Source organism: Rattus norvegicus, chromosome 1 (genome assembly GCF_021556685.1).
Source record: "Rattus norvegicus strain SHRSP/BbbUtx chromosome 1, alternate assembly SHRSP_T2T, whole genome shotgun sequence".
Taxonomy (NCBI): Eukaryota; Metazoa; Chordata; class Mammalia; order Rodentia; family Muridae; genus Rattus; species Rattus norvegicus.
The window spans coordinates 217417652-217442350 of NC_141534.1; the positions used below are offsets into that span (position 1 = coordinate 217417652).

A 24699-nucleotide genomic window follows, 5' to 3' on the forward strand; every position below is an offset into this window, starting at 1 on the left:
GAGTTGTCTGGCCTAGGAGATAGTAGCTTAAGCAAGCACACAGCATACTGATTCTTTACTTTTCCCTAAGTCTCCGTAATACCGGGAGCAGTGAGCAGTGTGGGATGGCCCCACCTCACTATACCTCCTGGGGATTCTGAACAGGACAATAGAATAGAATCTAGGATTTGAGTAGCAATCTGGGACATTCATTTTCACACCAAGTGTAAAGCCCACAGATTGGGTCTATACAGAGATAGCTCAGGACGCCTAAAATCTGCAAATCCCAAGCAGAACTGGGTTGAGGCTGAGGAACAGGGGTGAACTGTGTAGTGGAAGGTACAGCCCTTTGAGAAAGCAGGGGTATACCACCTTCACATCACAGAGGAGGCTGGCCAGGATCAGGCCCCAATAACTCTTACTTCCTTGGGCGTGAGTGTGCTCAGCCCCATAGTTGCTTTGCTTCAACAGAGGCTTACCAGGTGGGTCAGTAGGTCAAGTGAAGAAAATGGGTCTCTCAGGTGACTGACACCAAGTTAAAACAGATCCTGAAGTCCAAGCAAGATCTAATCTGGGCTCATTGCTTCTTTGCACTGGACAGGGGTCGCTGACTCCCATCTGGGACTGCCTTTCAGTTTCCTGCCCCTCAAGCTGCTCTAAGAATACTCCCTTTTCCCAATGACAGCCCACACAGAACTTTTAATAAAAAAAAAAAATAATTTATTGTCAACAAAGGCAATATATACAACAGGACAATAGATGCAACAGGACAACAGGTAAAGGGGTGGTACAGGGAACTCTCGGCAGGAATGAGGAGGTAAGAGGTAATGGAGGCCTCCTGCTGTAGGAGCCAAAAGTGGGGGAGGAAAGGTGTCCCCCGAGGTAGTGGGACTCAGTTCAAACCCCATCATGACCACCTCTGCATAAGGCACTGTGCCAGGGGAGAATGGTGGGGAGCTGAGAGGAAGGAGGAGGTGTGGGGTCAGCAAAGGATTGGGGAAGGTGTTCTCCACAGGCCAATGCCTTACCACCCAACAACCTAAGCCACCTCTGCCCACCTCAGGCTTGGCCAAGGGCAGGCATTTTCTAGTACCCCAATGTGACAGTAATGTCACACCTCCCCCCTCCACATTGTCCTGGCACCTGGTTTTATAAATTCTCCATCAGGTGGCCAAGCTGGGCAGATCTGAGATTTAAGCCAATGGGGGATGACTGCCTCCTCCCGCCTACCTTTCCTTCTTCCCACCTCTCCCTCTCTAGAAAACTGAAAACCTATACTCCACTTCCTGCCTCTGGTTGTCCCTTAACAGTGGCACTGGATTCTGACAGAACTGTGGGCCAGCCTGGGTTGTCACCTGTTCCCAACCCCTTGGTGCCCTGGGGGTGCTTGGACCAGTCCTGTAAGAGGCTGACGGCTGGTGGTTCCTCCATCCGAACACGGATAACCTGGAGATCCAGTGTCCCACGGAGCCCCGGAGGGGAGGCTGGGAAGGGATGGGAGCAAAGAGCACAGTCAGACCTTCCAACGGTCCCCAGACTAACAGGGCTTTTCTCTTTTCCGTAGCCCAGTGTCTTGTCCTGGGAGAAGTCCAAGGAAAGCACTAGGCTCACTCTTTTTTTTTTTTTTTTTGGTTCTTTTTTTCGGAGCTGGGAACCGAACCCAGGGCCTTGCGCTTCCTAGGTAAGCGCTCTACCACTGAGCTAAATCCCCAGCCCCCACTAGGCTCACTCTTAATCGACCAGGAATGGCTGGCCTTACAACCCTTAGGCACAGAGCAAGCATTAAATGCTGCTTCTGCCCTGTGTATTCAGCACATGGGTTCACAGGGCCCATGATGTCACTCTCCAAGTTCTAACTTCAAGACTGAACATAGAAGTGAAACAGTAGGGGATGCCCAAAGAAGCCCTAACATGGCTTTGGCTGCACAGCCCCGGAGTGATAAGGCAGAAAGAGCATACATAGCACACAGACAACTAACTTAGTGCCTCAGCTTTGCCCGTCAGCCTTCATCCAGGCTCCAAATCCTTTGAGCCAATAGGTCTTAGTCAGTTATCTTAGCAACATGGCAAAGGTACTGAGAAAGGCAAAGCTACGCCTCCAGTTAGGGCAAAGTAGAAACACAAAACTGTCCTTGATTTGGGTCCATGCAAGTGATGTATGGCAAAGCAATCCCAGTACTTGGGAGGCAGAGGCAAAGGCAGGTCATCCAGGAGTTCAAGGCCATAGCTCATTAGTTAAGGGTACTAGCTGTTCTTTCAGAGGACCCCAGTTCAATTCCCAGAGCCCACATGATAGCTCACACCTTTCTATAACTCCAGTTTCAGAGCTTCTGACATTCGTACGCAGATATACATGAAGCGAAAACACCAATAAACATAAAATAAAAATAGAGACCAGTCTAGAAAAAAGAAAAGACTCAACCCCTGCAAAGAGGGGGAAAAGCCAGGCAGTGGTGGGAGACGCCTTTAATCCCAGCATGAGACAAGAGGCAGATGGTACCTGATTTTTTTTTTCTTTTTTTAGATTTACTTATTTGATTTTCTTTTTTAAATATAAATACACTGTAGTTTCAGACACACCAGAAGAGGGTATCAGATCCCATTACAGAAAGTTGTGAGACACCACGTGGTTGCTGGGAATTGAACTCAGGACCTCTGGAAGAGCAGTCAGTGCTCTCTTAACCGCTGAGCCATCTCTCCAGCCCCTGATATTTTTTAAGAAAAATTTTCCCCCACACAATTTAAGACAGGTATGACTTTGCTGTTTTTTGCTGGAGTTTAAAATTATGCATAAGAATATAAGATAAACATGGTGACCTATACCTTTAATGTCAGTACTTGGGAATCAGAGGCAGGTAGATCTCTTGAGTTTGAGGCCAGCCTGTCTACACTACACAGTGAGTTCTATGACAGCCATGTCTACATAGAGACCCTGCTCATTAACAAAAACAAAAAACAAAAAACAAAAAAAAACAAAAAAACCAAAAACCTGAGAATACAGCAAGTGCAGTGGTAAAGCACTTGTCTGAACAATTCTAAGATCCAGGTTCAGTTCACATACAGAGAGACTCCTCAAACCAGGTGTGGACTGCACACATGCTCCTAACTCTTGCCCATGGGAAGGCAGAGAAGGAAAATTGTAACACCAAGTTCAAGGCCTGTATAGGAAGCTGAGTAAAACCCTGTCCTGTCTCAAAACAAAAAGACAGCGGGGCAGTAGCTCAGAGGCTCAACACTAAAGTCTGAGTTGGTGCCCTGGCTGGGCTAAGCAGACATCCGTTCTCTTCTCCCGAGGAAAAGGTAAGGCAATATAATGTCAGAGTAGTGGCAGTTGGGAGGAGTAAATAGGTTTGCAGATGGACTGATGTGGGGTTTGAGACAAAAAGGGTAACTAGCAATTTACTAGAAAAGGAGTAGTATGACAAGGCCTTGCTAGGTTGCCTTGGCTGCCCAGGAACTTGCTATGTAGACCAGACCAGTCTCAAACTCACGGTGATCTGCCTGCCTCCTCCTCTTGAGTGTTAGGGTTATTCCTTTTGTTTTGAGACAGGAGTTTACTAAGTAGCCCAGGATGGCGTCCAAACTCATCCTCTTGCCTCAGCCTCACTAGTGTTCACTCTGCCAACAACTTTTAATCCACCAAACCAAATAGAGGTAACACCTAGTTACCAGTAGCGAGGCTATTAACCAACAGAAGAGAGGGCCAGGCTATGATCTCACAGATGGTATCTAGAGCTAAGGACCCAGATGCCATCTCCTAAATACATATAAACATTGTCTATGCTAAACTTGGAAGTGTTATGACCACGGGCTCATCACAGGACAATAAGCTTACAGTCTAACATAGGAATGACAGACAGCAATGTGACGTGCTACCAATTGTAGGAATAAATAAGCAAGGAATGTGGGAGATGCCGGCTGTGATGCTACACATCTGTAGTCCCCGGAGTTGGGAAGACGAGGGTTTGAGACTCTACAAGGGTCTGCATAGATAGAAATAGAGAGACAGAATGCAGAGGCCTAAAGTCTGGCTTTAACCTTAAGGCAGCCAATGGAGGTTGGCAAAGAAGAAACTTCAATATAGAATGTTTGTGGACAAAGTCAGTGCATCGGACTGCAGAAACAGGTAAAAGGCAGTTGACAGAGTAAAGATTAAAGATTGCAGCTTGGGTATGAGTGGAACAGCAGCCAGAGGAATGAAGGAGTCAAGAAAGAAGAAATAACAGCTTTATGCAGGTTGACAGAAGACCTGGAAGAGGTGAATGCCAGAGAGGAGAAAATAATTGCTTTTGCAATGGGAGAAGAGCTAACCCCTGCTAGGGTCAGTCCAGCCTTCTGCTGGAGGTACACTAGAACCCAGACACTCAACAGAAAGGGACCTTTGGAACAATTTCCTCTGAGATTGAAAAATTCTATCCTGCAGAGGAAGCTCCTTAAGTAGGAAGGTAAACAATTCAAAATAGTTTCAGGAAGTCACCCAAACTGATTAAATTCACTAAGCCTCTCCCTATGAGTAAACAATGAAAGCTCAGTTCAAAGACACTTATGAGGAAAACTGACTGGAAGAAGCAGAAACCAACTGAACTGCATGTAAGAGGTTTAGCTTAACTGAGGTGCCTCGAAAGGACTTTCTCCAGCCTGTGGAGTGGTCTACAGGCTGTGCAGTGTGCACCAAATTTCCATCTTTGTGAGTGACAGGTCACCCATGCCTTTGAATCATTTCTGTTCCTGTAAGTAACCCCTCACCTGTACCCTGGAAATGGGCGGAGACACACCTTGTTGGTGTTGTTTTATCAGTCAGGGCAGAGCAGATGGCAGTCCTTTGTCATCCTAGCTTGATACCTGTCTTGGTGGCCAAAGCTGTTTCATGACTAGGGCACATTTGGAAAAAAAAAAAAAAAAAAAAAAAGAAAAAGGTAACCCCTCATCCACATTCCTGTGAGTAATGTTAACTCAATAAAACTCACTGGGTCACACTGGACTTTGGTGGCATGCATTCTTTTGGTCTCTTGTCAGTTCCTCAACTGGGGGGAATGGATTTGTATGAATTGCATCTCCTCAAGGAAAGTGTTGCCACACAACAGGGCTGTGCATCAGCTTGTGACTGGGTGTCTGGAAGAAGCCTGACAGGTTACAGCCTGTTGGGCGAGAGACCCTGGCTAAGAAACCTTACCCCACTTATGTGGCACTAGCAGGAGGTGTGGCCTTGTTGGAGGGAGTGTGTCACTGTACAGGCAGGCCTTGAGAGCTTATGCGCAAGCCCCACCCAGCACGGAAGAGAGCCTCCCTCCCGGTCGCCTGCATCCTTCTGGTCAAAATGTAGAACTCGCCCCCTTATACACTATGTCTAGAATCACCAGGACATAGAATAACTGTTTAGCTTTTTGTGGAACCGCTAAACTGCTTTTCCACAGTGGCTGTATCATCTTACATTCTAACCAGAAATGTATCTGTTCTTAAAAAAAAAAAAGTACAACTTCCCACCATGCCTGCTTGGACGCTTCCATGTTTTCTGTCTTGATGACAACAGAGTAAACTCTGAACCTGTAAGCCAGCCCTATTAGATGTTGTCCTTTATTAAGAGTTGCCTTGCCATGTCTCTTTACAGCAATAAGACCCAAGGTCCAGCTTCCACCCGATAGCACTTTATTTTTGTACTGCTGGAGTTTTTGCTGGACACAGCAGTTTATGCTTATAATCTTAGCTCAAGGGCTGAGGCTGGAGAACTGAGAGATTAAGGTTAGCCTGGCCTACAGAACAGACTCTGTAAGTCTTGGCTACCCTTGCAAAGGACTCAAGTTCAATTCCCAGCATCTACTTGGTGGCTCACAACCATTTCTAATTCTGCAGGTGATTCAAAATGCTCACCTGGAGTCAGCAGGTCCCAGGCAAGCATGATATGCAGACTTATATGCAGACAAAACAACCAAACACATTGGGATTTTATACACATGCTAAACAATCATCCCACGCTAGTATCTTCCTTTTCTGGTTTTTATTTATTTTTATGTATTTATTTTACTTTAAACTTTTTTGGTTCTTTGTGAGTTTCATGTGATGCACCCCAGTCCCACTTATCTCCTCGGCCCCTCATATTTGCCCCTCTGCCCTTGTAACCTTCTTCCTAAACACACACACACACACACACACACACACACACACACACACACACACACCCATAGAAAACACCTCATCATGGAAGCTGTAGTGTGTCACAGTGTGCCCTGAAGTACACCTGTGTCCACACACTATCACACATGTTCAGGGTTGTTTTTTTAAAATCATTGTTGTTCTATTAGATGAGCTAGGGATAAAGCAAGGTAGCATGAGATGGTGTGTGAAAGTGTAGGTAAGAGAAACTTTCAGAGTTGGTGTTCTTTTTTTGGTTTTTCTAGACAAGGTTTCTCTGTGTAGTCCTGCCTGTCCTGAACTCACTCTGTAGATCAGGCTGGCCTCCAACTCAAGAGATCTGCCTGCCTCTGCCTCCCAAGTGCTGGGATTAAAGTTGTGCACCACCACCACACCCAGCTTGGTGTTTCTAATGCGAACCAGGCATCAAATTGATGTCTGGTTTGAACAGCAAGAATTTTACCCTTAAGCCAACTCTCCAGCCGGGCCTTTCTTTCAAGGTGTGGTCTCCCTACTTTGCCTAGGCTGGCATGAGGCCCCTGAGCATAAAGGCAGTGGCTGGGACCACAGATGTGCGCCATTACAACGCCTGGCTCACAGTTTAGGTTTCCTGCGCTCTACCCTCATGATCGAGACATTACAGAGAGCTCAGAACTTAGCTATGGGTCCAGAAGCTGGGGACTCCTCAAGTTACTGATTCTTCTGGGTGCCAAGGGAACAGAATCAATGGATGGAGAAAAGAGCAGGGGAGCAAAGCCTGATGTGACAGAGAAGAGAACCCTAAAGCCAGAGAAAGCATGCTGAGAGCCACTGAACTGCTGAGCTGCGCCTAATTCCAATGGAAGGAGTGACTCCTGAAAGCTGTCTGACCTCCCTTGTACACCATGACATGTGCCCTCCCATAAGTAAATGAAAGGAAAAACTTTTAGAAAGCTTGAGAAATAAGGAAAGAAAGCTGTGAGGATTGATTACAAGTCTTTGGGACAAACTGGTCCACTTCACTCTTGGCCCCTTGAAGAGGTCTCCTCCTGAGTGGGCTGCTCCAACTCTCACTTCCCACCTGCAGAGGCTGGACTAAGCCCACTTCTTTTAGTTCTCACTAAAGACAAACCCTACCCAGGGATCTTGGAAATGTCACACCACTCAAATGACAAGCGAGAGCAGAAAGCAGTTTCCAGCTCAAGAGCTTTGTGTCAGGCACTGCTGTTGCAGAGTACGTGACCACGCTGTGAGCCCCGAGACTGGCTGGTTATTGGGAAAGCCTAGGTGCGCTGTGAGCCCCGAGACTGGCTGGTTATTGGGAAAGCCTAGGTGCGCTGTGAGCCCCGAGACTGGCTGGCTATTGGGAAAGCCTAGGTGCGCTGTGGCTCTTCCCTAGCACACACATTCAGTCCAAGAGCTTTCTGCTTGTGATAAACAGGATTCAATAAAGTCAACCATAAGTCAAGAGGCAAGGCAAGCAACCTGTTGACAAGAAGTGAACATGGGAAAAACAAAAACAAGAGTAAGAGGAAGTCAGGAGGATAGACAGAGAGATGCACAGGAAGTAGAAGGGAGGGATGTTCAGTTGGGAGGGGGCTGAGACAACATGGAGAAGAACTTTCATTTTGGGAATGCTGGTGTTAAAGAAGGGCAGCTGGGTGCTTTCTCTGCCTCTCTCTGATCTCGCAGGCTCTCACCCCAACAACTGGTTCCCGAATCTGAACTGGTAAAGTTGAACCTATTGAGACTTTGTTATAGACGACATTTGGCAATCCAACATCAGAGAAATCACACCATTTGCAGACAAACTAAGAAGCCATCAGATTTGGGAAGTCCTCAAGGAGTTATGGATGGGAAAAACCATAATGCAAGGTGCTAGGGATACTGTATAGCATCACTTTACATGGCTTAAAAACAGAAGTCAAAAACGAGAAGCCAAATGGCTTGGCTGAAACTGGCTCAGTACTGATTATCATCTTAGTACTTCATACTTTATCCTCCAGGGTCAGAGTGACGTCCTGTACCATCTCAAAGAAAAACTACATAAAGGAAAAAGAAAACTATGGAAAGTGGACTGATAAGATACAAGCTTTAGACTTATAAATGAAAATACTTAGGCACAGAGCAATTAAAAGATTTAATGACTGTTGTTAAAAACAACATTGCTCTGCATTTAATCAAGGGATGGAACAGCTTCAGTAGATAAAACAAAAAATTCAGGCAAGACCAGAAAACAAGTATTTTGGTGAACTGCTATATTTATAGCAGAGACCAAGGCTAACCACACAAATAAATGGCATGAAATTAAAGGTTTAGTAGACATAGGAACAGATGTAACAATAATTTCACCAAAATCACGGCATCTAGATTGGCCTCCTCAGGAAGTAAATATATTCAGCTTCTAGACATTGAATTTTATCTCAGTGAAACAACGTGCAGGATGGGTCAAGTGTATGCCAGAAGGGACAAACAGGGAAGTTAAAACTATATGTGGCGGGGTTGGGGATTTAGCTCAGTGGTAGAGCGCTTGCCTAGGAAGTGCAAGGCCCTGGGTTCGGTCCCCAGCTCCGGAAAAAAGAACCAAAAAAAAGAAAAAAAAAAAAAAAAAAAGGATAATTTTGGTCTGGAGAGATGGCTCAGTGGTTAAGAGCACTGACTGCCCTTCCAGAGGTCCTGAGTTCAAGTCTCAGTACCCACATGGTGGCTCACAACCATCTGTAATGGGATCTGATGCCCTCTTCTGGTGTGTCTGAAGAGTGATACTGTACTCAGATACATAAAATAAACACATAAATAAATCTTTTTTAAAAAGGACATTTTTGTTGTTTGGTATTAAAAACACAGTAAAGGGATTTAAAATGTTTTAAGTAAATTCAAAGGGTTTTTACTACAGTTCAAATTTGTTTTTTCAATCTCTAAGAGTTGGAGCGATTTGGAGCTAGGATAAAGTATTTCATGCCTACAAAGCCAGCAGAGACAAACTGGTTGTTTCTAGTGTTATAGAGATGGTGGTAGTGGTGGCACATGCCTTTAATCCTACCACCCAGGCACAAAACTCAGATACAGCTCCTAATTGGTATATTTGCTCAGTAGAGAAATCATATACCATATTTACAGATTATTATAAAAACCCTCTATAGAGTTACCAGAGAGGCAGCTAATTTCCAATGGGGCCAGGAACTAAAGAACCATTTCTGTGACTGCTGGTGAGCTCATCCCCCTGCATGCAACCCTGACCAACACTGAAGCAGATAATACCCTAATTATGGATATCATATTTATCAGTGACCTAGCAACCAGGATTCTTCATAAATCAAAAAAGAGTTCACCAACATTTGCCCATTGGCTTCTATTGCAAATGCTTTCCATATTAGAGAACAAACATATAATCCTCATCCCTAAACTGTTCACTACCTCCCCAAAATAGCTATCTTCCAAACTGTGGAGACCTGAAGAATGGTCATAAACAATACCAACCATCGATGGAACCAAAACTAATGGAAAGAGGCAGTTTACAGACGAGAGGATGGGACAGCCAACAGCGAGGAAGGAACCACAAAAACAGCAGCACTATTGGCTATAAGACAAACAACTAAGAAAGCAAAAGGAAAAAACCTCTTCCCCAAGTAATTCATGGTGCATGTGCGATGGTATAACAACATGGTCAACAAAGTGGAAACACTCACTAGAAGATAAATGGCAAAGATACCTAGTCCTGGGAGGTGTGAACAGAAATGGCAGAAGTTAGTGAAACACAGCAAAGACACCAAATGTTATGTAGCTCATACAGGCAAGACAGACAAGGAAATAGTGAACACATCAGCATCATACCAGAATATTACAATTCACCAGGGAACAAATCCAGAATAAATCAGAAAGGATGATAGAGGGCCAGAGAGATGGCTCAGTGGTTAAAAGCACTGACTGCTCTTCCAGAGGTCCTGAGTTCAATTCCCAGCAACCACATGGTGGCTCACAACCATCTGTAATGGGATCTGATGCCCTCTTCTGGTGTGTCTGAGGACAGCGACAGTGTGTACTTATATACAAGAAATCACAGTGATTTAAATTAAAAAGCTACTTGTAGAAGGCAGGCAGAAATTCTAGGGGAATGTCCTTTGTGACCTATAAATAAATACTTAAATCTTGATCTTATATATAAGGAGAAAGGTAAATATAGGCATATATTTATCCAAACAGGTATATTTTACTTTCAAAATTTTAAAGAAATTTTAAACTTTCAATTTTAAGATAATACTTTTACTGTTGCCAAAACCCACTTTGCCCCAGGAAAGATATACCCTCAGAGTTAGGGTTGAGAAAGGGTTTTGTTTTTATCTTTCCAGGAGAATAAAAGCATCCAACTAAGGAAGCCGGAGACCAGACAAGTGAAACATCTGAAGAGAGGACATCATCAAGAGAGTACGTCCCAAGACAAAGAGTGAATTGGCCAAGTGGTATCATCTGCCTCCAGCACGTTTCTGCTGCCCTCTATTGAAGAAAGTGGCAAATTGTCTGTCTGTCGTACCAATTCAATTAAAACTTAAAGCTGGCTGTGGGGTTGGAGCATGGACCTCTCCTTCTCTAAACCCACATATGCTTGTTAAAGGACAACCCAAAATCTGTGTTGCATATCTGAAGAACCACCTGGTATGAGACAAAGGAAAACAAAAAATAAGGGCCACTAGTCTCATAACCTTCTGCTTTTTGATTCTAAAACCTTCTGGAGGTATAAATATTATCTCAAAATCTGTAAGATTATTATGTACATATAACCTCTGTGTAGTGACAGAACACTAAGTCTAAAAATAAGTTTGGTCAAGCTTCCTGTACATGTTTTCAAGATGGAGTCTGAAACAGGTAACTAGAAACAAGTTTGTATACTTAATAGATTGTGATGCTCAAACCTTTCTGAGATCTATTGAGATCTGCTTAAAATGTTTTACGTTTTCTACCATTCCTAACAGTAACCTTTGAGATCTCGGAGAAGATGATGGGGCCCTGTAAAGACAAATCCACTTGGACTGTAGAAAGGCCAACCACAGGGAAAAACTGCCCCGTACCTCTTCTGCCGCCAGGTTCTCCATTGGCTGGCTGCTGCATTCTACCTAGCCAGAATTGCTACTAAGCTGACAAACATTACCCAAAGATGAGCTTCATTACAGACTGCTCAGGACATTCAAACTGCTGAGTTCACAGGACACTCACATGAACATTTTTACAGAACTTTTGAACACAAAACCATCTGTGGAATGCCTGGCAGAAGTAGTTTCAGTACTGTCAACAGTTTGCTAGAGTTAAATTCTTTTAGTTAGACAAAAGGGGGGATATGTTGCAGGATATTTGATCATGCTCTGAATCTGAGACTGTATTATTTGTAAATAATTTTTTCTGTAGAAAAAAACCTGTTTAGTTGTGGTGTGGTTTAGCCCTAGCACAAACCTTTAATTCAAGAGCTTTCTGTTTATTGTAAACCATAGGTCAAGAGGTGGAGCAAGCAACCAGTTGACAAGGAGTGAATATAGGAAAAAAAACTCAGAGTAAGAGGAAGCCAGGAGGACAGACAGAGAGATACACAGGAAGTAGAAGGGAGGGACATTCATTAGGGGGAAGCAGTTGAAACAAAGTGGCGATGGAGTCGTGTCCCCCCCCCCCCCCCCCCCCCGAGCTGGGGACCGAACCGATGGAGAACTTTTTTGGTGGGATGTACTTTGTCTCTAATCTAACAGGTTTTTACCACAGCAACTGACTCCCAAGTCTGAATTAGTACTGGTACTCTTGTGCACATCCACATACAAACTCATACACATAATTTACAATATAATAAAATTTTTTTTTTGAGACAGGGTTTCTTTATATAGCCTTGGCTGTTCTAGAACTACCTCTTTAGATCAGGCTGGCCTTGAACTCATGGAAATCCACCTGCTTCTACCTCTGGAGTGCTGGGATTAAAGGCATGGGTCACCACCATCTGGCTATAAAAATACATTTTTTTATTTTTTTGGTTCTTTTTTTCGGAGCTGGGGACCGAACCCAGGGCCTTGCGCTTCCTAGGCAAGTGCTCTACCACTGAGCTAAATCCCCAACCCAAAAATAAATTTTTTTTTTTTGGTTCTTTTTTTTTTTTTTTCCGGAGCTGGGGACCGAACCCAGGGCCTTGCGCTTCCTAGGTAAGCGCTCTACCACTGAGCTAAATCCCCAGCCCCCCCAAAAATAAATTTTTTAAAAGACTTATAAAATTTAAATTAATTAAAGAGCTGGTCAGGATAGCAAATGCCTTTAATCCCAGCACTCAGGAGGCAGAGGCAGGGAAGTCTCAAGTGGACCAAAGCCAGGTTGGTCTACATCATGAATTCCAGGACAGTCAGAGCTGCATAGTGAGATCCTGTCTCAAAACGCCAAAATATTTTAGTAACAACAAAAATGTGTTTGTTTGTTTGTTTGTGTTAATTTATTTGGGGGAGGGGAAGCATGTGGGCCATGGCACACACAAGGAGGTCAGAAGACAACTTTTGGTAGCCTGTCTTCTTCTACCATGAGTTCTGGGGATTAAAGCCAAGCCATCAGCCTTGGCAGCAAGTACCATCCCCTGATGAGCCATCTATCTCCCTGGTCCCCATGTCCAGTCCAGCTCATAAGGAACGTCTCTGGGTTTTGTTTTTTAAGATGGGTTCTCACTCTGTAACCTAGGCTACTTCCAACATGTGGCAAACCTGTCTCAGACTTTCAAGTGGTAGATTATGCTTGGTTTATAAAGTATTTTTATGAGGACCAAATGAATTATATTCATGAGTTTCTCAGTCAGTAGGACAGGTTATAAACACAACACTAGCTGTCAATGGAAGTTCACTTTTGATATTCATCAGTATCCCATGGTCCCCAAACCTGTTTAAATGGTTGAGTACCTACCTCACTTGGGCCCCTGTATCACCAGGGTGAAGTCAGTTCTTCCAGGGCTCCAGCTGGAACCAGCATCATGGTCTAAGCTGAGATTTAGCAAAGTTAATGACCACCAGGCAGAGACGCTCAGCTTAGAGGTCAGTTTCCTCAGCATTCAAACCCCTGTCGTTGGCCTAATCACCCAGCATCTCTATCTGGGCTCTGGCTGTAATCCAGGGACTCAGTTTCCTCACCAGCCCCTCCCAGGAGGGCTCACCTGAAGAGGGACTTTGTGGCTGGGGCAGGCCCTCAGCAGCTTTGCTGTCTTTTGAAGAGTTCTTACTGTCGGTGGTCCTGAGCTGCGTGTGGGAGAAGAGCTGGAGGACGAAACCAGGAGGGAAGCTGCCATCAGTGAAGTGTCGGACTTCAGCTGGTGCTGCGAACGTCTCTGTGGGTGACTCAGGAGATGGGGGGTCTGGAAGAAGGCGGTGTAGAAGTATGTATGAGTAGAAGAGGATAGAACCCAAAGTCTCAAGCCCTAAGCTTCAGCTGAGCCCATGCAGATGCTCTCTGATGTCTACTTCCTTATGGACTTCTGCTCCAGTGTTACAGCCAGGTTCAGCACCCCTCATCCCCTCACCTGGGTCAGGGTCCAGGATTTTGGTCACATGCCTGCTTCTCTTCTTTCTAGCAGGCTCATCCTCAGGGGACTCTTTCCATCTCTGACCACGGGGCTTTTTATTTCCTTGCTCTATGACAGGGGCAACTGAAAAAGGAAAAAACTTTAGCACTTTAAAGACCTCTGTATCTGAGGTCTTTAACCTCGGGCTCCTGAGAACACCTGCCCACCTCAGCCCCTTAGCACAGGGTGTCCCACTAAGCCAAAGCTCCCCTGTTGACTGACCAGGCAGCTCAAGGGGACGAAGTCCTCTGGGCCGGAGCCTCTTAGGGAGAGATGGGTTGTCCTCGGAGTCCAAGAGGACCACGATCTCTGCTGGCATCCTGGCAGGATCCGGGTTGGAGATGGGGTCTGGCTGGCCATCCTGGCCTGACTCTGAGGGGGCAAAAGCCCACTGAGCTCGAGGGCCCCCACAGGCCCCACTTCTCCCTCAGCCCTCACCCTTACTACCTAGGCTGGGCAGGGATGGCTGGTCAGTTTGGATGTCTTGCAGAAGGGCAACCCCTTCACTCCAGGCTTCCAAGATGTTGCTCTTCTCAGAGGGGCTGAGGTCCAGGGTATGAGGATGCTGCTCCAGGATGTGTGTGCGAGCAGTGTCTGCTGATGGGGACCGGATCTCAGCCCCACACACCATGCACAGCGCCCGTCCACTGCCTCCAGGGCTGTTCCCCACCAGGAACTCCTGCTCCCATGACACTTGCTGCTTGGGCTCCTCACAGCCTTCGACACCTGCTTCCAGCAGGTTAGGCCGAGGTGGTGGCGTCTTTTCCTGTTGGGTTACTGCAGAAAGGGGAACATGCTGTGAAGATGCCAGGGCTGGTGATGCTGTGCAGGATGGGTGAAGGGATTCTATGCAACAGTCTGTCTCATCAGATCCTAACAAACCAGTATGAGGTACAGAGCTAGAGTGCCTGATACTGTACTTTCAACCTTTTACCTCTTACCTAGTCCTGAGCCCCATCCCACATTTCCAGAGCTGGAAGGCATCATACACCTGCCTTGACCTCTTTGATCATCTGGCAGCTATCACTCCTGTGGGACTTCAGGTTTCCTCACCCAACAGTCAGTTCTACTCATACCTGACTTGAAGGTCACAATGCATACTTCAGTCTAGAGCAGTCAAGCTTCACATTTACTATGTAGGGAAGGTCAATTTTTAATTCCTAATCCTCTTGCTTCCACCGTGCTTGATATTTGAAGTGATAGGAATCAAACCCAGGGCTTCATGTATGCTAGGTAAGGACAAGCACTTTACCAACTGAGACAGAACTTTAACCCCGCCCCCTTTAAAGTATTAACTAGTGTCTGTATAATGTAGGGAGGAGGTGTGGGGCCATGACACATGGCCACGGAGTACACGTGGAAGGGAGAGACAATGCTGTAGGATGAAGTTCTATTCATCCACCCTTACATGGGGTCATGCTTAGTTACCCAGGGTGGCCTTGAACATACATTCTCCTGCCTCTGCCTCCTGTATAGATAAGATCACAGGGCTTTACCACCAGACTCTGCCTTTTAGTTGTTCTAGTTAACCTTTTTTAATTATAGTGCTTTTTCTGTTGTTGTAATAAAATATCAAGATCAAAGCAACTTGGGGGGTAAAGGGGTTACAGGTTACAGTCTACCACTGAATAAAGCCAAAGTAGAGAGGACTGAAGGTAGGAGCTTGAAAGCATGCTTCCTCAGCTGGGAGGTAGTGGCCCATGTCTGTAACCCCAGCACTTGGGAAGCAGAGGCAGTTGGATCTCTTGTTGGAGGCCAGCCTGGTCTACAGATCAAGTTCTGGGACAGCCAGGGCTACATAGAAAAGATTTATCTCAAAAAAACAAAACGAACAAACAAAACAAAAACATGCTCCCTTCCAGCTTGGTCTCAGATCAGACTTATCAGCCTAAAACTGGTGCCACCCACAGTGTGCTGGGCCCTCCCTCCCATATCAACCAATCAAAACAATTTCCAACAGATATGTCCACAGGCCAATGTGATGGAGGCAATGCCTCAACTGAGCTTCTCCTGAGGTGACTCTAGGTTTTGTCAAGCTGACAAACCACTACAGATCCACTACAGCAATATCCAAGTTTCCTGGTACCAATTTATGCCCAATTTTGGTTTTGTTGTTTTGATAAACACATTCAAAAGCAACGAGGGGAGTATGCTGGTTAGTTTTTATGTCAACTCGACACAGCTATAGTTAACAGAAGGAGCCTCAACTGAGGAAATGCTTTCGTAAGATCAGACTACTTTCTTTTTTCTTTTCTTTTTGGAGCTGGGGACCGAACCCAGGGCCTTGTGCTTGCTAGGCAAGCGCTTTACCACTGAGCTAAATCCCCAACCCCTCAGACTACTTTCTTAATTGATGTGGAAGGGCCCAACTCATTACGGGTGGAGCCATCCCTGGATTGGTGGTCCTGGTTCTCTAAGAAAGCAGGTTAAATAAACATGAGAGCAAGTCAGTAAGTAGCACCCCATGATATCTACATCAGCTCCTGCCTGCCCTCACTTCTCTTGAAAAGTAACTGTTAAACGGAACTGTAAAATAAATCCTTTCTTCCCTGTATTTAAAACAAAACAAAAACTGCTGAATTAGATCAACCTGTATTTTTCAAGGTGTTTTAACATTAGAATGGAAGTCAGGGAATGTGTTGCACTGGGGAAGAGGTTATGTCTGTATTTCCACAGGTGATGAAAGACTATGGATTCCATCAAAACCGATAAAGTTATGATCTGAATAAAAGAAGTTTTCACATGAAAGGCAGGACTCAAGGAAAGGAGAGAGACAGAAAGACAGCAATGCAAACAACACAGAAAGCTGATTCACCCTGTATGAGGACAGCTCAACAAACTTGCTGAAAGAGACAAATCATTTCATGAGACTAGAGACCTTGATGTGAAATGGGCATTTGCTGAAGGATAGATATACAGGCTACAGATACCACATCAACAGGACCTTCATAAGGACATTCAAACTGTTAAGTTTGTGTGAGTGACACTTGTTTCTGTTGTAAAAGTTAAACTGTGTGCATTTTAGCTTAACCAGAAAGGGGGAAGTTACAGAGAAATTTTAATTCAGCAATTTGGATTTGGCTGGAATGACTCACCTTTAATCCCTCAGGCTAGAAGACAGACATGCCCTTAAAACACACCTTTAATCCCAAATAGTGAAAAAGTTAATTTGAAGAAGGAAACTTGACATTTTTTTAAGGTGACCTCTAATTGAGGGGCACACAAAGTGATGAATCAGAGAAAGATGTGGTGATAAAATGAGTAAGAAACAGGATATGCTCTCAACTCTAATGAGAACAGATAGGAAGGAGAGGATGTAAAAGAACAGAACAGAGAGAATGAAAGTTTTTTTTTCTTCTTTTTTTTCTTTTTCTTTTTTCTTTTTTTCGGAGCTGGGGACCGAACCCAGGGCCTTGCGCTTGCTAGGCAAGCACTCTACAGCTGAGCTAAATCCCCAACCCCATGAAAAGTTTTACCAAGACTGTTTTACAGAGACAAGTTAGAGGTGAAGACAGAATGCAAAGGAGCCAGAAGTTTAGAAGAGATTACCAGAGTTAGTTTGAGGTTAAGCAGAGCAATTCAGTGAGAAGCTGAGAGAAGCCATTTTGAATCAGTCAGCTTAGGGAGGAGTTTTGGCTAGATCAGCTGAGTTGAACCAGCCAATCAGAGTTCATAAAGAGCTATAAAGGGTGAGTTTATTCATCGGTAAGTCTCCAAGACGACAATTACAACCAGAGGACAATTACATCTGGTGAGTAAGCCTCAGAGGCTGAGAGATGCTAGACCTAGATTAGATTGTCTGGAGGCTAGATGCTTCCAAGCCTACTGATAAATAAAACAGAGAAAGAAATGCTTTGGGCCCAGCCCAAACCATGCATCTGCACAGCTTGGGTACAGTTCCCATCTCATCCCTTCATCTGAGAAAATTAGTTACTTTTACATTTCCCCAGGTTGCTTTTGGTCATCACAGCAATACTAACTCTAACTAAGAAAGAAAAGAAAGGGTTTACTTACAGATTACAGTTCAGGCAGAGCCTGAAGTAGAAACCAGAGAAAGAAATGGGGTTTACTGGTTTTCTCCCAAGCTCCTTTCAACTACCTTTCTTTGCACAGCTCCGGCCTAATTAGCAATCAAGAAAATGCTCTACAGGGCTGGAGGGATGGCTCGGCGGTTAGAGCACTGACTACTCTTCCAGAGGTCCTGAGTTCAATTCCCAGCACCCACATGGTGGCTCACAACCATCTGTCATGGGATCTGATGCCCTTTTCTGGTGTGTCTGAAGACAGTGACAGTGCACACATATACGTAAAATAATTTTTTTTCAAAAGGAAAAGAAAATGCTCTACATAAATAGACCCACAAGGTAATCTGATTGAGGCAACTCTTTAATTGAGGTTCCATCTTCCCAGATGGCAACCAAGATTAACCACAATAGTATATATTCTTTGGGAATGAAAATATTACATTTGAGCATTGTGATAGTTTATACATTCTTGGACCAGGAAGTAGCACAATTAGGAGATGTGGCCTTGTTGAAGTAGCCGTGTCATGTGGGTGTGGGCTTTAATACTCTCGTCCTAATTGCCTGGAAGCCAGTCTTCTCCTAGCAGCCTTCAAATGAAGATGTAGAACGCTCAGCTTTGCCTACACCACACCTGCCTGGACGCAGTCATGCACCCACCTTGGTGATAAAGAACTGAACCTCTGAACCTGCAAGCTAGTCACAAACATCTACAAGTTGTCTTGGTCATGGTGTCTGTTCACAGCAGTAAAACCCTAACTAAGACAATCAAAAGAACTGGCCTGCAGGAAATGGCTGCTCTGATTGTTTCTCTATAGCTTAAGGTCTCTCTCAAAGGTCAACCTGTCTCTTACAATCAATCAGCCTTCCTTTTCTGGGGACTCCTGAACTATGTGCAATGATGGCCATGCCCCCTTCGGCTTGTGTTTCTAGCTCTCTGAAGGTGAGAAGATCTCCCTCAGTAGAAACCCTCAGTTCAGAGGCAGCCTGGTTCTCTTCTGTCGGGTACCTGTGATCCCTAGGTACTGTAACTCCCCCTCTACCAACTGGGACCTAGGGAGAGGAGCTTCTGGAACAGTCTAGGTCCCAGAACCTTTTTTCCATGTGACAGGACCCCTAGTTTCAATTGGTCTTCTTCCCCTAATTCTCATAAACTCGGGCTCACGAAGGTCAACCGGGCGCCACCAGCACTTCTTCCATGCAGCCACCTTTTCAATCTTGATTTCTACTACTCACAAGCATTCAGGAACTATGTCCATTTGGTTCTTTCTGTTCCTCCTCTTGCCACCTACCTGGGCTCTTTTCCCTCCCCTCTGGAAAATCACACTGAAGATTATTTTCTCAATTCCCCACGGAAGCTGCAAGTCCCAGCTGACCATCCCATTCCTCTTTGAGGCATGCTTCCACCACAGCACAGCACAGCACAGGCCCTCGACAGATGTCTGTTTAATGTGTCTAAATCTCAAGCACCAACAGCACTAGATATCAATGACACAGGCCCGACCGCAGCCCTTTGATCCCTTTGGCCTCCTCCTCTGCGTAATTCTCACCTGTTGCCTTCTGACAAGTCCCATACTTTATTTCAGAAGCAGTGGGATTGACTGAAGGACCATGTTCTTGAACTTGATAGTTGATTATTCTGCCCATGAACTATATTTCTGGCTATCTTTTTTACTTTTTGAGACAAAATCTACTATCCACGCTGGCTGAGAATTTGTGATTCTCCTGCATCAGCCTCCTGAATAACTCAAATTCCAAACCTGCTCATCAGGCCTGGCAACTGTTTATACCTTGGCAAGGCACTCAGAGAATTCTAGATACAGAGAACCAACTGCTTAGCTAATCACTCTCCTAGAGCCTGAAGACACTCAACAATATTCAAAGCCTATTCCCAAATTTCTAAGTCTACACCACAGCACAATCTGTCTCAGTAAACTGGCAGATAATCCTTCCACTTTCAAATAACAAGACTGTGGCAGTTTGAACGAGAAGGGCCTCCAAAGTTGCATACTCAAGAATGCTTGGTCCATAGTGGAACTGTTTGAGGAGACTTAGAAGGCGTGGTTTGTTAGAGGTGGTGGATCACAATGGGTGGGGCTTTGATGTTTTAAATGCCTAATGCCACCCCAGTTAGCTCTTGTTCTCTCTGCCTTGTGCTCGTGGATCAGGTCAAGCTCTCAGCTACTACCCCAGAACCATCATGCCTGCCTGGGGCCATGCTTTTAGCCAGGATGATCACGGACTCTACCCCTAAACACCCAACTTTAAAAATCTTTTTTTTTGGTGTTTTGTGACTGGGTTTTCCTATGTAATCCTAGCTGTCCCGGGCCTCACAAGTGCTAAGATTTAAAGGTGTATCCCAGGAAGTCCCACAAACCCCTTTTGATTATTTATACTTTGCATTGGTCATAGTATTTGTCACAATAGGAAAGTAAGACAAAAACAACCCACCTTTTTTTCTTTTAAAACACTGTCTCTCTATAGCTCTGGTTGGCCTGTAAGTATATAGACTAGGATGGCCTGAAACTGCCAAGTCTGCCTGTCTCCCTCCTGAGTGATAGGCAGAAATAAAGATGTGCACTACTGCGAGGGCCCAAAGAACAAGATTTGAACTCCTCCACTTTCTCATCCCCCAGACCTTCCTAGAGCCTTGTGCCTAGGCCAAGAGGCCTCTATAATCTTTCCACTTGGTCTTCTAAGTTCTCTTCCATTCTTACTAGAGACACCTTTCCTAACACTTAAGAAAAACAAAATCTAACTAGACCCTCATTCTCAGTTTCTGTGGTCTCTAAAACTGATTACTGGGTCAGCGAGAAGGCTGGGCCAAGCCTGATGACCAAATTCAATACTACACATGGTGTTAAGAACTGACTCCCAAAAGTTGTCCTGACCTCTTCATACTTGCTGTGGTAACTCACAGACACACACAGAGAATCAAGAACTCACTGCCACCCAACATGCTATAGTTCCATATTTACCTGTTGGCTGCACTGGGATGCACATTTAAGAGCAGGGTTTCACTTATCCTGCTCCCCACCTCTGAAAAATGCTTGGCATATAGCTGTCCCAAAAACATGAAGAATGAAGCTCTGTAGATATGTTTCCTTCTAACAGTGACGAGGTCATCCTGGTAAGCACTCTATAAGCCAGCACAAGTAAAAAATATCCTGTGTGATGCACCCAACATTGAGAGGAATAAGGCCTCTTTTTTTTTTCCTTCAAATTTGCAAACCTTCCCTCCCATCCCCAAAAGAGTTACGTTAGAGAAACACAATGAACGACTTAGTTCTCAATCTCTTTTGAGTACTGTCCTGCTTAAGGGAAACAGGTATACCACCATAAGGAAATATTTGCATTTTTTCTTGACTACTTGTCTTCTTCCACAATGGTAGCTCTTTGTTTTCTCCTTTGGACCAGAGAGGCTGGGGAAGGGGGAAGGGAGGGGAGAGCGTTGTATTCCCAGGTCGTCCCTCAAACACCCCCTGTGGCGACTAATCTCCATGTAGATGGCTTGTTACCCACCCCCAAGCCAAGCCCTCTTTTCTCAAACTGGGTGCTACTAGCAATTCCATTCAAATGCTGGGTTCTAGAATTGACACCTGTGGCTCCTGAGACAGAAGGCCTAGAGGACTGAGGAAGGGAGGAGGGTTCTACTTTTTATTTCCCCTCTCTGGAGGTCACCAGCCACGCCAGCCTTCACCTCCGTTATCACTACGGGCGACTAGCCTGGGGCCGAGAGGCCTGGTAGCCCCTCGGCCTAGGGAACAGACCGGAACCGGGAGACAACAGCCGCGCACAAACCACTGTACTGGGAATCCGGCCTCTACTCTGGGCCCGAGGGGGCGCAGGGAACCGGAAGACCTGAAGCGCTCCTTCGGTGTGGATGGAAGTCTCTGGACCCTGAGCGGGGGAGGGGCGGCAGAGGAAGGGGGGCTCCGAGAGGCCTGGGATTTCAAACCAGTGGGGGAGGAGCGAGGGCACCCTAGTCGCTGACCGGACCGGGAAGGGCCCTCCGGGGTTGCAGATGCCGGCCCAGGAGAGCGCCTGGGGACCGGGGACCGGGAACTGGAGATCTACTCCCCGACCACCAAGCGGAAGTGAGGTTCCCCCCCCTCACCTCGGAGCATCGGCTCCGGCCGCGGGATCACGGCCACCACCACGGCCTCCTCGTCGTCGTCGTCCCCTTCCTCACACTTGAGCGTCACCTCGAAGCAATCCAGCGCCGCGGCGCCTTCGGCTCTCAGGGCCATGGCGAGGCGAAGAAGGGCGACCCGATAGCCGAGGACAAGCGCACAGACCTCGGCGCGCCGCCTGTGGCGGCCGCCTCCTGTCCCGGACCACGCCGGGCCCGCGGCCCGCCTAACTCACCCGCCGCTCTCCCGGCCGCCCCGCCAGCCACGGGCTTCAACGCGTCACGACCCCGGGCGGGGAGGGTTCGATCCGGGGCCCCCAACCCCGCCGCTCCCTTTTATGGAGGCTCATTGTCAGCGTCCGTCCCGCAATCCCGCCTCCTGACCAGGCTGGCCAATCACGTGAGGACACGCCCCCAGTTCCGCCCCAGCCACAGGTCTGGGCCAGAACCCTGTGCAGCGGGTTGTCTCCGGCCGCTTTGCTCGGCGACGAAACCTAGAGTCTCCCTTGGAGCGGCGCCCACAGCTTTGGAGAGCCGGTAGCCCCACCAGTGGCCGGCGGAAAGGTGCTGCGGGGCTGCTCCGCATCTTGCTTCTAGCCTTTTCCTTGACTAGCCTCCTGGAAGGCATCGCAGACGAGAAAAGACCGGCGGGGATATAGGAAGGATACATAGGCTCAGGAGTGTGGAGACCGCATCTATTCTAATTTCCTTTGGGCCTCGTTCCTTTATACTAGCACATACGCTTTCGGGGAAAAAAATCACTTTGGATCCTCCAAACAAAGATTCTAGAAGATGAAGAGGACTGGAGTGGCCGTGTGGACGTGTGTAAACCGCTTCCCGATGGATATAATTTACGTTCAAAAAATTAAATAAAAAAACGTGAGTCCAGAGAGTGTGTGTGGCCTTTTCCCAGGACACAACAAATCCCCTGAGAGCCTCCAAGACCGGGATCCGGTTGCCATGGCGCTGCTGCTGCCTGGCTTTCATGCCTGAGTGAAGGCTGTCACAATGGGCACTTAACACTTCTACAGAAACGTCCCCCACCCCCCAGACTCACTATTCAGCTGAGAAACTGCAAAAATGTCTGGAACTAAAAATTCTGATTTTAAGTGCCACCAACAGTAATTATCAGCCCAGAAGCAGTAATTCTGGATAATGGAGGAGGCTAGAGAACAGAAGAGAAACACACAATTTATTTACAGTATATTTTGTTTGTGGGCCCTGGGCGTGTCCAACATACAACCACTGTATCATCAGCTTTTATTTTGTTGAGATAAGGACTCACTTTGATGTCAGTCTGACCTGGAATTTGTGTAACACTGGTTGCCCTAAACCACTTCCTCCTCCCTCTGTAATCAGGTGCAAGGATTAAAGGTCTGAACTGACACCACGTACAGCTTCTACAATATAAGGAATTAAGGAAAGTTCTGTTCTTTGAAATGTATCCAGTACTTCAAATATATTCCAAATGAAGCTATTTCCTAGGCCTGGCTAGTTCCTATTTAAAGGCTGTTTTCTGGTATTTGCACTCTGCTCTGTTTTTGCAGTGGGCTGGCTACAGGAAACAAGCTTCAGGGAGATAGGCCTGAAAGGCAAGAAAAAAGAAAAGCCTATTTTCCCTTCCCTCTGCCTCCTTAGTTCTAACTCCTTTGGAGTGGGTGAAGCTGTGGCTCCAGTGTCTTTGTGAGTCCTTGGTTTGTGTCACTTCCCCTGTTGGGCTTCCAGCTCTTGTCATCCTGTCACTTGGGTCACCCGGTGGTTCCTATTTCTTGTTTGATTCCTAAGCAATGGATAGCCCTAGTATTGCACCAGATTTTTAATACACGTGCTTGTTTTCTTACAGGTCGTGTACCAGAACACCTGTCTGATGGTTAGAGCAACAGCTTGGGGAGGGGTGTTGGTTCTTTTTGTGTGGGTCCTGAGGATTGTACTCAGGCTTGTCACTAGACCCCTACCACATACTTGACATACTAGTTCTTTGGCCATCACAGGTGTAGTGACAGTCTTGGAGTTTCGGTTTCTTTGAAAATAAAAACCACAAAAATATACGGATATGTTTTTATTTTAGTCCCAAGTGTGAGATATGGGGCTGCTTTGGTTTGTCCATAGCAGCTATGATTAGCCTCATGCTCTAGCATGGGTGTGGTTTTTGCCTGCTGCAAATAGTTTAGTTTCTGCCATTGTGTGACTTTTGGAATTCTGAGGAGTTTTGAGAGGGTATATAAATGGTAGGGTGGAGGTAGATAGTTGGGGAATTGTTGGTTGGCCTTGGTCAGTTTAAGTAGTCCCACACAAAAAAGAAACAAGAAACTAGATATCCTGGTGGCAAAGACCAAACTTGCCCCAAGGAACCTGATACCCCTGACCAGCAGTCAGCAGTCGAATGATAACATCACCCCCTTTTCAAACCCCGACCTTATTTAAGGGTCTCTTTCCTTTCCTCGCTATTCTTTTCTCTCCTATGTTGTCCTTCTTGCTTGGATGGAAAGGCATCCTGGGACTCAAAAGCCCAGAAACTATACATCTATAAGGGAGAAGATATTCCAGTGGAAGGAGAAGGGAAGCCTGAGACAGGGAAGCCCAGGAACCTTACAGCTCTGAGAGGAAGCTTCCTCAGTACAGGTGTTGCGCTCCCAGAGGAGGGAGGGAATCCCCAGCTGAGCTGAGGAGCCTCAGCCCTGCTCCACTTCACTTCTCCTCATAGCTTCTTGGCTTCTTCCAAGTCACAGCAGGCAGCAAATTCCATAAAGAGATTTACTGGGAGGGTCAAGGGTGTGGAGGGCCCAGTCCAGGAATGGCTGCCTCTGCTCCTGGGAGTGAACAGCAGGGAACTGACACAGGTTCTATATAAAGTCACAGCCTTTATATAGGATTTCTTAGTGGGCGGGGCTTTC

At 46.1% G+C, this 24699-nt stretch overlaps 1 protein-coding gene across 4 annotated transcripts; it reads right to left on the reverse strand.

Annotated features, from left to right (window-relative positions):
- Nucleotides 1-676: 676 nt before the first annotated feature.
- Spindoc (spindlin interactor and repressor of chromatin binding) lies at nucleotides 677-22115 on the reverse strand. 4 transcript variants are annotated; one of them, XR_015631099.1, is made up of 7 exons: nucleotides 21791-22115; nucleotides 14099-14428; nucleotides 13874-14023; nucleotides 13610-13735; nucleotides 13247-13444; nucleotides 13000-13076; nucleotides 677-1425 (listed from the first exon to the last, which is right to left on the reverse strand). XR_015631099.1 is itself a non-coding variant. In XM_087574592.1 (6 exons), exons 1-6 carry the CDS (start codon nucleotides 21921-21923, stop codon nucleotides 1331-1333), a joined length of 1032 nt encoding a protein of 343 aa, XP_087430718.1. In that variant the 5' UTR covers nucleotides 21924-22115; the 3' UTR covers nucleotides 677-1330. The 4 variants fall into 4 exon arrangements, 2 of the variants coding, with proteins under 2 accessions (XP_087430718.1, NP_001386609.1); XR_015631098.1 differs by having other exon boundaries at nucleotides 677-1463; XM_087574592.1 differs by lacking the exon at nucleotides 13000-13076.
- Between the last annotated feature and the right edge of the window lie 2584 nt (nucleotides 22116-24699).

Coding starts and splice junctions, on each gene's coding strand:
- Spindoc (NM_001399680.1), bottom strand. CDS start 21,923: ATGGCCCTGAGAGCCGAAGGCGCCGCGGCGCTGGATTGCTTCGAGGTG. Junction 14,024..14,098: donor GCCATCCCTGCCCAGCCTAG/GTAGTAAGGGTG, acceptor TTGCCCCCTCAG/AGTCAGGCCAGGATGGCCAG. Junction 13,736..13,873: donor TCGTCCCCTTGAGCTGCCTG/GTCAGTCAACAG, acceptor TTCCTTTTTCAG/TTGCCCCTGTCATAGAGCAA.